At 35.8% G+C, this 13,751-nt stretch overlaps 1 protein-coding gene across 1 annotated transcript in view; it reads left to right on the top strand.

Moving 5' to 3' along the window:
• Positions 1–13,218, top strand: part of NYAP1 (neuronal tyrosine phosphorylated phosphoinositide-3-kinase adaptor 1) — a 176,719-nt gene extending 163,501 nt beyond the window's left edge. The window contains exons 7-8 of the mRNA XM_053718361.1: positions 11,701–11,780; positions 12,251–13,218. Of these exons, the coding sequence (XP_053574336.1) occupies positions 11,701–11,780; positions 12,251–12,502 (332 nt within the window). The 3' untranslated portion in view covers positions 12,503–13,218. The remainder of the gene's footprint in view (positions 1–11,700; positions 11,781–12,250) is intronic.
• Positions 13,219–13,751: the final 533 nt, after the last annotated feature.

Raw genomic sequence — 13,751 nt, 5'->3', positions numbered from 1 at the left:
GACTTACGTGGCGAAAATGGAGAAATCTTACTCCATTTTCACCTTGCCACAAAATGCAACCGTAGTAAGCCTTACGCTGTCTATTGGAGCCCCGTTACTCCCTAAACTACCTGCAAAATAAAACCTAACACCTAACGCATGCGCAATGTCTATCTACCTGTCAACCGCGAAGCCCCGCCGCAATCCCTAATAAAGTTATTAACCCCTAAACCGCCGCACACGGACCCCGCCGCCAGCTATATTAAATCTATAACCCCCTAATGTGATCCCCCTACACCGTCGCAAGCTACATTACATACCCCCTAATGTGAGTCCCTTACACCGCTGCCATCTTCCTTACCTACCCCCTAAACTGAGCCCCCTACCCCGCCGTCATCTATCTAACCTACCCCCTAAAGTGAGCACCTCGTTATTATAATATATATATTAAGTATAATAACCCTATCTAACGCTAACACCCCTAACTAAATTCTTATTAAAATAGATCTAATTAATATTAATATTATTAATTAAAATATTCCTATTTAAATCTAAATACTTACCTATAATTAATAATTACATTGTAGCTATTTTAGGGTTTATATTTATTTTACAGGTAACTTGGTATTTATTTTAACTAGGTACAATAGCTATTAAATAGTTTATTTTAACTAGGTAGCTATTAAATAGTTATTAACTATTTAATAGCTATTGTACCTAGTTAAAATAAATACCAATTTACCTGTAAAATAAATCCTAACCTAAGTTACAAATACACCTACACTATCAATAAATTAAATAAACTACAAATATCTAAACTAAAATACAATAAAATAATCTAAACTAAATTACAAAAACAAACAAGCACTAAATTTCAAAAAATAAAAAAAAGATTACAAGATTTTTAAGCTAATTACACCTATTCTAAGCCCCCTAATAAAATAATAAAGCCCCCCAAATCGGATTGAACTTGAATCTGATTGGCTGATTCAATCAGCCAATCAGATTTTTCTACCTTAATTCCGATTGGCTGATAGAATCCTATCAGCCAATCGGAATTCGACGGACGCCATCTTGGATGACGTCATTTAAAGGTACCTCATTCCTCGTTTAGTCTTCATGCCGGATGGATGCTCCGCGGCAGAGGAGCGAAGAAAGAAGATTGAAGATGCCGCTTTGCTTGAATACATCGCCGGGTGGAAGAAGACATCGCCGGATGGAAGAAGACTTCACTGCCGCTTGATTGAAGACATCGCCCGGATGGAAGATTTCACTGCCGCTTGATTGAAGACATCGCCTGGATGGAAGAAGACTTCACTGCCGCTTCATTGGACATCGCCCGGATCGGATGAAGAGTTCGGCCCGGCTGGGTGAAGACAAGGTAGGGAGATCTTCAGGGGGGTAGTGTTAGGTTTTTTTAAGGGGGGTTTGGGTGGGTTTAGAATAGGGGTATGTGGGTGGTGGGTTTTCTTTGAGGCATACCCCGCAAAAGGCCCTTTTAAGGGCTGGTAAGGTAAAAGAGCTTTGAACTTTTTTAATTTAGAATAGGGCAGGGAAAATTTTTTTATTTTGGGGGGCTTTATTATTTTATTAGGGGGCTTAGAATAGGTGTAATTAGCTTAAAAATCTTGTAATCTTTTTTTTATTTTTTGTAATTTAGTGTTTGTTTTTTTTGTAATTTAGTTTAGATTATTTTATTGTATTTTAGTTTAGATATTTGTAGTTTATTTAATTTATTGATAGTGTAGGTGTATTTGTAACTTAGGTTAGGATTTATTTTACAGGTAAATTGGTAATTATTTTAACTAGGTAGCTATTAAATAGTTATTAACTATTTAATAGCTATTGTACCTAGTTAAAATAAATACCAAGTTACCTGTAAAATAAATATAAACCCTAAAATAGCTGCAATGTAATTATTAATTACATTGTAGCTATCTTAGGGTTTATTTTATAGGTAAGTATTTAGATTTAAATAGGAATATTTTAATTAATAATATTAATATTAATTAGATCTATTTTAATAAGAATTTAGTTAGGGGTGTTAGCGTTAGATAGGGTTATTATACTTAATATATATATTATAATAACGATATTAACTATATTAACCCTAATATAATTAGGGTTAATATAGTTAATATATATAATATATTAACTATATTAACCCTAATATAATTAGGGTTAACATAGTTAATATAGCTGGCGGCGGTGTAGGGGGAGTAAATTAGGGGTTAATATTTTTAAAATAGATGGCGGTGGTGTAAGGGGCTCACTTTAGGGGGTAGGTAAGGTAGATGGCGGCGGGGTAGGGGCTCAGTTTAGGGGGTAGGTAAAATAGATGGCGGCGGGTTAGGGGGCTCAGTTTATGGGGTAGGTAAGATAGATGGCGGCAGTGTAAGGGACTCACATTAGGGGGTATGTAATGTAGCTTGCGACGGTGTAGGGGGATCACATTAGGGGGTTATAGATTTAATATAGCTGGCGGCGGGGTCTGGGATCGGCGGTTTAGGGGTTAATACATTTTTTTATTGTTAGGATAGTGAGGGGGTATAGCGGATAGAGGGTTAGACGTGTCGGGCTATGTTAGGGAGGCGTGTTAGACAGTACGGGAGATTTAATAACTTTAGTCAGGTTTTGTAGGCGTCGGCAGGTTCTAAAGTGCCGTAAGTCACTGGTGACTCCAGAAATTTGTACTTACGCAGATTTCTGGAGATCGCTGGTTTGTCAGACTTACGGCACTTTAGCCTCTGACGGCGCCGTATATAGGATAGCACGAGTTGCAAGCTGAAACTGCGGGTGGTGGGGGTTCCCTTGCTTGCGCCGCAAACTACGCTCTTTATCGGATCGCGCCCCTGGTCGTAAGGTAAAACCTAGAAACATTCTGGACCTATAATATAAAATATAAATGTGATATTCTAAAATTTCATAAAATGGGAGATGTAATGTTATTAACATGTCATGTGATGTGTTTGTCAATTTGCATACAGAATGTTGATTGGCTGTTGGTGTTTCTACCATATATGGTAACAAGTTCAGTTAGGATAATAAACAGTTAGTGACTAGATGCAGCTCTGTGTTCTCTGAGTTATTCCTTGGTAAGGCACTAATTTGAGTGACTACACAAGAACAATACAGTTGTTGGGAGTTCAGCTTCTCTCTATCATCCCTTCTCACCTTTTTCCTTCCCTTAGCAGTGCATTCTAATAAGGGAGCAGTGCTGCTTGTCAAATCTCCCTTGCTGTCTTCTAAAAGGAATATCCCCTTTAAAGGTTCTCCCCTTGAAATGTGTTTCAAATTATCCATTTCACCTTCTGGAGTGTATTAAACTGTTTACAAATAGCACATTTGCCTTTATTTTGTCATTCAAAATTGCTGATTTTGCTTGTTAAAATAACACTGAAAATATGAATACTGTTGTATTCTCTCAAAGAAAATCTATGTAAACCAGAATCCAGTGGGGGTGGAAGTGACAGATATTAAAATATTAATTTTCAATTGCCCTCTCTAAGCATCAGCCTTTGTGCATAGACAAAGAGATATGATAAGGATATCTGCTCTTTTTTTGCAAGCTCGGCTCATATAAATTGATTGTGCTTTCAATGAGCAAAACCGCTATTTCATATACAAAAATAAAGATACAAATAGTCTCCCATACTCTGCAGCTGGTATAACAATTCATTGGAGACACAAATTATTAGGGTGATATCAATTTAACTGTCCTTTTACTTTCAATGATGTGCGTGACAGCAAATGTATATGTAAAATAGCTGCAGATGAAAACTACAGTGGGCATGGCTCAGATCTCGGTCTTTTTGTTTTTACTATATATGGTGGCCATGTTAGCTACAGGTATCTGCCTGTTACTGGAATCCAACGGGTTAATTAAAAATGACTGTATCTTTCTGATATTTGATGGGTTAATTACAGGTCACTGTGTTAATCACTTGCACCCAAAAGGTTAGGTATGCTTGTACACTTTTGTTGTTAAAATCCAAGTAATTCATTACAGGTTACTACAATGTATGTTACTATAATCTAAGGGTTCATTTCCGTTTGCTATACGTGTACTGCTAGATTACGTGTGGAGTGCTAGACGGAGGCTTTTTGCGTGCGTCGGGATGCGCTCATATTACAAGTTGAAAGTAAAAAGTTAGCCCGCAAGCGAATACCCAACATGCACAAAAGTTCAACTTTGAATATCCCGACCACATTAACGTATTCTCCCATAGACTTCAATGGAGCGCACAAACTGAAATAAAACCAACACCCATAGTCGTGCGCTAACCTGATCGTGTTTATTCAAGTGCGCTAAACCCGACATGAATTATAAATATTTCACATTCCAATGTTTTTCACATACAGAACTATGTACTATTTATTGTAAATACATATTTCTATTTATAACTATATATATATATATATATATATATATATATATATATATATATATTCCTATAGATATATAAGTATAGATATGTATTTTACATGAACATTATCTGATATATATACAGGGAGTGCAGAATTATTAGGCAAGTTGTATTTTGAGGATTAATTTTATTATTGAACAACAACCATGTTCTCAATGAACCCAAAAAACTCATTAATATCAAAGCAGAATAGTTTTGGAAGTAGTATTTAGTTTGTTTTTAGTTCTAGCTATTTTAGGGGGATATCTGTGTGTGCAGGTGACTATTACTGTGCATAATTATTAGGCAACTTATCAAAAAACAAATATATACCCATTTCAATTATTTATTTTTACCAGTGAAACCAATATAACATCTCAACATTCACAAATATACATTTCTGACATTCAAAAACAAAACAAAAACAAATCAATGACTAATATAGCCACCTTTCTTTGCAAGGACACTCAAAAGCCTGCCATCCATGGATTCTGTCAGTGTTTTGATCTGTTCACCATCAACATTGCGTGCAGCAGCAACCACAGCCTCCCAGACACTGTTCAGAGAGGTGTACTGTTTTCCCTCCTTGTAAATCTCATATTTGATGATGGACCACAGGTTCTCAATGGGGTTCAGATCAGGTGAACAAGGAGGCCATGTCATTAGATTTTCTTCTTTTATACCCTTTCTTGCCAGCCACGCTGTGGAGTACTTGGACGCGTGATGGAGCATTGTCCTGCATGAAAATCATGTTTTTCTTGAAGGATGCAGACTTCTTCCTGTACCACTGCTTGAAGAAGGTGTCTTCCAGAAACTGGCAGTATGACTGGGAGTTGAGCTTGACTCCATCCTCAACCCGAAAAGGCCCCACAAGCTCATCTTTGATGATACCAGCCCAAACCAGTACTCCACCTCCACCTTGCTGGCGCCTGAGTCGGACTGGAGCTCTCTGCCCTTTACCAATCCAGCCACGGGCCTATCCATCTGGCCCATCAAGACTCACTCTCATTTCATCAGTCCATAAAACCTTAGAAAAATCAGTCTTGAGATATTACTTGGCCCAGTCTTGACGTTTCAGCTTGTGTGTCTTGTTCAGTGGTGGTCGTCTTTCAGCCTTTCTTACCTTGGCCATGTCTCTGAGTATTGCACACCTTGTGCTTTTGGGCACTCCAGTGATGTTGCAGCTCTGAAATATGGCCAAACTGGTGGCATTTTGGCAGCTGCACGCTTGACTTTTCTCAGTTCATGGGCAGTTATTTTGCGCCTTGGTTTTTCTACACGCTTGTTGCGACCCTGTTGACTATTTTGAATGAAACGCTTGATTGTTTGATGATCACGCTTCAGAAGCTTTGCAATTTTAAGAGTGCTGCATCCCTCTGCAAGATATCTCACTATTTTTTACTTTTCTGAGCCTGTCAAGTCCTTCTTTTGACCCATTTTGCCAAAGGAAAGGAAGTTGCCTAATAATTATGCACACCTGATATAGGGTATTGATGTCATTAGACCACACCCCTTCTCATTACAGAGATGCACATCACCTAATATGCTTAATTGGTAGTAGGCTTTCGAGCCTATACAGCTTGGAGTAAGACAACATGCATAAAGAGGATGATGTGGTCAAAATACTCATTTGCCTAATAATTCTGCACTCCCTGTAGATATATATATTTAATAATAAAAAGTACATTATTATTACAGTAAAATATGCGTAACGCACATTGGGGTTCGCAAGTTAGGACTAACGCGGTTGGGTTAGCACACATGAAGAATTGCTGTCTTCAATGCGCGCTATTGAAATATTAAACATAAACTATTAAAAATATTAATAAAGATTATTTAAAATTATTATACATACTGTAAAGTATTCTAAATAATCCATAGAATATATCTATATATTTGTATTGTATGCATAATAACTTAAAATATTTTTTAATAGTTTATATTTAATATTTCATTATTGCGCACTGAAGATAGCAATTTTTCATGTGCGCTAACCCGACGCGAAAGTCCTAAGTTACGAACCCCGATGCACATTAGACATATTTTACATTCCTATGTTCTTTACATAGAAAATAATGTAATTTGTATTATTAAATATTTGATGATACTTTTCATGTAAAAAACATATTGATACCTATAAATCTATAGGAATAGATATAAAGGTGTGTGTATATATATATATATATATATATATATATATATGTATATATATATATATATATATATATATATATATATATAAATCAATGTAAATATTTGCATAGGAAATTAGTACATCTAAGCAAGTATCCCCGCTTGCCCCCAGAAATTCTTAATATGCAATGTTTCCAATGCACAAGAGAATTGTGGGTAAGATATGCAAATTAGGTATGCAAATTCTCAGTTTTTTTGCTTCAAAATACTGTTTTAACACAGCGATCCTTTTAAACAGGAATATGACAGCAAACCAGAAATCACTCACTATACAAGCCTGTTTCGTTCATATATATATATATAGACAATATGTATTTACAGCAAAAAGTATATCCTGTAAGTGAAGAACATTGGAATGTGAAATATGTACATATGTACAGTAAAACACACAAATACCTAAATTCATATGTACACACATCTATACATATCTATATGCATATTTACATATACACTATATGCATTTAAAGGGACACTGTACCCAAAAATTTTCTTTTGTGATTCAGATTGAGCATGACATTTTAAGCAACTTTCTAATTTAATCCTATTATCAAATTGTCTTCATTCTCTTGGTATCTTTATTTGAAATGCAAGAATGTAAGTTTAGATGCCGGCCCATTTTTGGTGAACAACCTGGGTTGTCCTTGCTGATTGGTGGATAAATTCATCCACCAATAAAAAAGTGCTGTCCAGAGTACTGAAACCAAAAAAAAGCTTAGATGCCTTCTTTTTCAAATAATGATAGCAAGAGAATGAAGAAAAATTGATAATAGGAATAAATTAGAAAGTTGCTTAAAATTTCATGCTCAATCTGAATAACGAAAGAAATATTTTGGGTACAGTGTCCCTTTAAATATACACTTATTTAGAAGTAAAGTGAATCTGTATGCCCACATCCTATAGTAGACAAGCAGTTGAACTGGTTAGGTCATAGGCTTGCCTGAAAAAAAAGTGTTTTGGGGAACAATTATAGATGGAAGAGTTTTACTGAGCAAGGGGTTAACTGGCTGAATTATATGATTAGATCACACTTTTCCACAATGGTTTGCAAGGTAGATGACTTTGGCAGAGGACTGGAGTATAGTCAGATCGTTGTCAAGGAGGACGGTTGTACAATATTTAAAGATATAGTTTATAGCAAAGCAACAGTATTCACTATGTGACTGAATAAGACACCTGCATGGCATATTGGAGTTGTTGCAATTTGAATGGAGCTATGAGTTCGAGGGGCACGTTTTAGTGATAGTGTTATGATTCATAACAGAAACTGCATTTGTACTTGTGTGGAGAACACATATAGCTAATGGAGGTAGTTTAAGATGATAGTGTATGCACAATCCAAGTATGGTTATGGTGCTGAGGTTGGACGTGTAGATTGAAAACAAGATGTTATTAAGCTTTAAGGGCTGAATCTAGTTGTACCTCAGGATTATATAGTACAGAGTGGGAAGAGGTGAATGGTATGCAGTTAAGAGGGCATTAACTAAAGAGCACAGTTTGTACCTTATACTGTATATGTTTTACTCTAAATAAAGGTTACGTTAAAGCTATTTAATCTGAAACTAACAAGAGGTTCATGTTTGTGCACAACTTATCTTATTAGCCGAGAAGGAACATCTCCCACATTTATTTATGGAGAGCAAAACAATGGATTAGAGAATTAGGCACCTTTAATCTAGTGAGTGTTTCTGCCTTTTGCTCAGTGAAACAAACATTTCACTGTGGAACTTCATGTTAGAGGTTTAGACACCCCAGGTCTAGAATCATATATATTGTGACATGTAGAAAAGAAAGTCAGATTGCATGTAGTTAGCATGAGTACATTTATAAACTGAATTATTCTATACATTATGTACACCTGACATATTTCAGTCTCCTGTAATCACTTGCTACTGTACTTTTTTTTTATAATACCTCCTAATAATTCCATTTATTTTCCATATAACTGTCTCTACCTTATAGCTGTCCTAAAAAATCTTCTCTAATACCATCTCCTATTGCCCTATAATCCTTCATAATGATCCACTTAACTAGCTCAAATTCTCCTCCTTACAGAATCATTTCCTTGCCCTGCTCTCTAGTGACCATTGCAGTAAACTACATTGTGTTTGTGTTTCATATTATTCATTTTTTAATTAACTTGTTGTTGAAGATAAAAATAGAAGTATTGACATTCTCACTATAAGTATGTTCTGCTGGATTATAAACCCAAGCTACAAGTATTTACAACAGGGATCTGTTTTCTTCGTACCTTACCTCGCATTATGATTTGAAAGTATAATGTAATTTTTCTTAAAGGACCAGTAGATACAGTAGATTTGCATAATCAACAAATGCATGATAAAAAGACAATGCAATAGCACTTAGGGACCGATTTATCATGTGCCTGGTGGACATGATACGCTGTATCGATTATGTCCGCCAGACATCGTTAAATGCTGACAGCGAACTGCTTGTGCAATTCCGCCCCCTGCAAATTTGCTAGCAGGGGGTGTCAATCAACCCGACCGTATGCGATCGGGCGGATTGATGCCTGCCGCCTTATAGGAGGCGTACGAGTTAAGGAGCAGCTGTCTTAAGAAAGCTCGCTCTGAAACAGATGTATTTGGCCTCATTCGGGCCAAGATAAATTGGCCCCTTAGTCTGAACTTCAAATGAGTAGTAGATTTTTTTCTGACATATATTTCAAAGTTATGTCTCTTTTTACTCCTCCTGTTTCATGTGACAGCCATAAGCCAATCACAAGAGCATATACGTATATTCTGTGGATTCTTGCACATGCTCAGTAGGAGCTGGTGATTTAAAAAGTGTAAATATTAAAAGACTGTGCACATTCTGTTAATGGAAGTAAAATGGAAAGTTGTTTAAAATTGCATGTTCTATCTGAATCATGAAAGTTTAATTTGACTTGAGTGTCCCTTTTAAGGGGACCTTCACATAAGCTTTGCTTCTTCAGACGTCATGTGTAGTATTATTATTATCATTTACTTGTATAGCGCAACCAAATTCCATAGCGCTGGATTCAGTTATTATCATATTGAAGGAGAATTAATTTAGCTTTAACAATTAGAGTGGATAAACAGAGAGAAATCACAACAAAACCAATACACTTTACAGCAAAGCAGTAGTCTTACAGTACAATTTCAGTGTACAATAAGTAAATGGATCAATATATTTTCTTATCACACTATTGTCTGTTTAAAGGGACAGTAAACACCTTGTAATTTGAAGACATTTCTGTTGCTGTAGTATAGAATAACATATCATCCAAGTCTTAACATGTTTAATACAAATTAACATCCTTTTTTACTGCAATTATTTTTCAATAGCCAAAGTCCACCCACCATTTGCCTTTTTTGGAGGAGCCGATCTTGGCTTTTATCCCATAGACAACAAGGCTCAATTTTCAAAGCTAAAGTACATGAAATGAGGGCAAAATGAATAATAAAAATACATTACAAAGTTGTTTCTTTACACATAATAAAAAATTCTATATATATATGAATCTCAAGATGTTAAAGGGACATTAAACACCTCAAGATATTAATATAAATTGTTTAATTACATGTAGTAAAACAACTTTGCAATATACTTTCAATATTTTTTTTTGTTTTCCTTTCATGTAATTTAATTCTGAATATTGTGGGCTTTCCAATTTATGTTTAATCATGCGGACACAGCTATATTCTACACAGTCATTGGTTGTTCACTCTAATAAGCTATTCCTAATTGGCTTTAGCAGAAAAGGCAACGCCCACTGCTTTATGGACATTAACTTTACCCTTATTTTTTCATTATTTGAACAACTAATATAGGGCCAGATTACGTGTGGAGCACGAACATTTACACGCAAACTGGTGTTTGCGTGCGTCGGATGCAGCGCTTGTATTACAAGTGTTATGAGTGTAACTGTATATTTCAATGCATTTTTTTATGTGTTTTGTGACCCTTTTTTGTTTTGCAAACCGTAAACCAGAGCTCTGAGGTTGTGATAACTCGACGCGCATTAACTTCAATTGTGCTCAAGATTGCGGTTAGCTTCATCTTGTAATATGAGCGAAAAAACCAAGATGAGCAAACGCCCGCGATAAGACCCTTATCTCTCGCTCATTAATGTTAGCGCTCCACTCATAATCTAGCCCTTAGTGTTTAATGTCCTTTTAACTGTCTCATTAACTACACATATGCACTTCATTTTCTGTCACTATCTCCTCTATGAAAAGTTTCTAATCCTGATTTAACTGAAAGCACCGAACTGGACAAGTGTAGGTCACCAGTCATAGGTCACTTTACCAAAATGTTATTAGCGAAACAATAATACATACATTAGGACCTTTTGTAGAATTGTACACTATTCCTCGTGTTGGTTGTGTTCGCCTGTGTCCTCCCGTTTTTTCATAAAAAGTAATTTTGTATAAATACTTCCTGTGTTTTATATGCAACATAAAATCATAGTATTAATCCTATAGGTAGATAGAGATTTTAAAGGTTTGTCTGATTTTTTAAAAGACCTTATGATTTCTGTGACAAAGTTGTGCATAATGAAACCAAGTTGGAGAATATTACACAATAAACTGTTTATATTTTTCATATGGGAGTACAACCCGTTGTTTTGGCATTTACTTTACGTAGCTAGGGACCCATTTGTAAATAAGTTATATTTTTTATTCAACCTATTGTTGAGTTTAGCAGCATAAGCTTTAATTGTGTACTTCTTTTAGCCTTGTGGTCTCATATTAACTACTGACCATAATAACTTGTTAATGGAATTTAATCAAGATAAGTATAAGTGTTTCGGAGAGGTTTCATATAAAAAGTGTTTCCCTGTTTAAATATAAAACAGACTACACTGCACTAAGGGGCAGAATTATCAACGTGCTGGCGGACATGATCCGCTGTAGCGGATCATGCCAACCGCACATCGATAAATGCAGACAGCATACGCTGTCAGCGTTTATCATTGCACAAGCATTTTACTAGAAATGCTTGTGCAATGCCGCCCCCCGCACAGTAGTATGTGTTTTCTCTGTTTATTGCACATTATTTTACATTTCTTTTGACCTTCCTGTCACAATATTTTTTTTCTGGTTGGCCCTGTTACTATGTTTCTCTCTGTCTCTTCCAGACTTTGGTGGAAGTTATCGCTTAGGTCGTTCTGCCTCAACCTCCGGCATGCGACAAACATCCATCCACAGGCAAAACCAGGTAACATGTTTTTTTTTAGTTATAGAAGTACAAATTCCCCCCACCCCGATAGTGTCAAAATCTTCTCTGCCTTCATCTTTGTTTTGTTTATTTTCATATATTTAGCATATATTTATTTATTTTAAACAACTATTACCTTTCTGATTACAGTACTGCCCTATCTTTCTGACTGCACTATGTATACAAAAGTATTACAAAGTATATAAACCTACCTTTGTATTATGAGATTTAAATATTGCCTAAATGATATTAAATATTGTTGTTTATCGTGGTCCCATCTCCTCTTCAAGCTGTCCCATTTTACTGATGCAAATAGCTATTTCTACAGCTATTCTGAAATCTAAACCTTTTCCGGTTTGGATAAAGGGTTTTGTTCCTGTACCCATGTTCTTTTTTGATTATTATCTCTTTTCACACTGTACTTTTTTTGCTGATAAGTAGCTAAATATTGGTCCCTCTCTTTCCATCAGGCTGTTTCTTCACCTACTCCACAAATGCCCACAGGAGGCAGAGAACGTGATGGGAAGCTTCAGGAGGTGATTGAACGGAAACGATTTTTGTGTCATGAAATCAAGTCCCGGCAACCAAAGGCTGAAAGGGGCCTGTGTAAGCAAGAAAGCTTGCCTATCCTTCCCAGTTGGCGGCGGGGTTCAGAGGGACGCAAGGGGGGAACCCCACCCTGCCACCGACAACAGGCTGTGTTATGGGACACTGCCATTTGAAGGCATGTGCCCTTACTCTCAACTTGCTGTTCTCCCAGGGACGCTGGTCGAATCCCTGTGGATGGGGTTAAGGGCGGAGAGAAGACGCACAGAGAAAATAGGGATCTTATGCAAGAGCAAAAAGAAAGATAAACTGTGTGTATGGGGTAAAGGAGACTTTTTGAGGTACCTGGTGAACAAAGCTCTCCATGACAAGAGATAAGTTGAATGGAGGGTAAAATAGTCATTGTGATTAAAAAGTAGTTAGGATTTAAGAAATAATATTTCCAGAAGAATCAGTGGAATAAATTTAGGTGTTGAGAGAGTCAGATGAGAAAATAATATCTGCTCTGTAAATGGTGAGATAAAACTGAAGAAGAGGCTCTGCATGGTATCGTAGATTATATGTATTCCTCTGGGGAGGAGATCATTTGTGGGTGACAGAAAGAGAAGTGCTTTTCATGCAAGGATAAGTTCTTCTGGGAGGGATGGGTGAGAGGACATAGGGCAAGAGGCTCTGAAGTGCTATATGCATTTTAGAGTGGCCTGATGATATGAAAGTGGGAAACAGTTACGGAATATAATAATTATGAGAAAGAAAGAGTGGTGAAGTTTAATAGTTCTTAAGCAATCCAATTGTCTAAGAATGATTAAATGCTCAAAATAACAAGGAAATAAATATTCTCCCTGTAACCTCTAATTTGTAGAAAAATTATATTGATGTACATGTTACTAGATTTGGGCAAGCATGATGTACATGATGAGGTGTGTATGGTATGGAAGATAGAATGACAAAATTAAAATTAAAGTAGGAGAATTATTCTACTGTACATCTCTTCATCCAAAACATTTCAATGTGATGGTTGTTAAAGTTGTACTTAATCCTAATTTAAAACATTTGAGATATTTTTAAAATATATATTTGCTCTTGAAAATTTTATTTTAACTTTACTTATATGTCAAATGCAATATTTAGAGAAAGTGATGTATACTTATCTATATTAATGCCACCTAGGTGGGTATAGTTGTTAAAGGTCTTGTGATAATGGCAGTTTTTACCAATAATTTGCAGTATGCCTTGTAATTTATAATTTATAGAATAATATATATGCACAGATATTATAACCATCTTTTTTTAGCACGTACCTTTACCAAATCTAGGTTATCTCTTTTTCTTTCCTAAGAAAACATTTCTTTTTTCAGTTCTTTCTCTTTATTATTCATGACGATTGTTAGAATTTGTTTGGAGATGGGTGATCATAGTAATGAA

This window comes from Bombina bombina, chromosome 6 (genome assembly GCF_027579735.1).
Source record: "Bombina bombina isolate aBomBom1 chromosome 6, aBomBom1.pri, whole genome shotgun sequence".
In the NCBI taxonomy this organism is placed as follows: domain Eukaryota; kingdom Metazoa; phylum Chordata; class Amphibia; order Anura; family Bombinatoridae; genus Bombina; species Bombina bombina.
The sequence above is the reverse complement of the archived record's forward strand: the minus strand, read 5'-3'. Positions and strand labels throughout refer to the sequence as shown.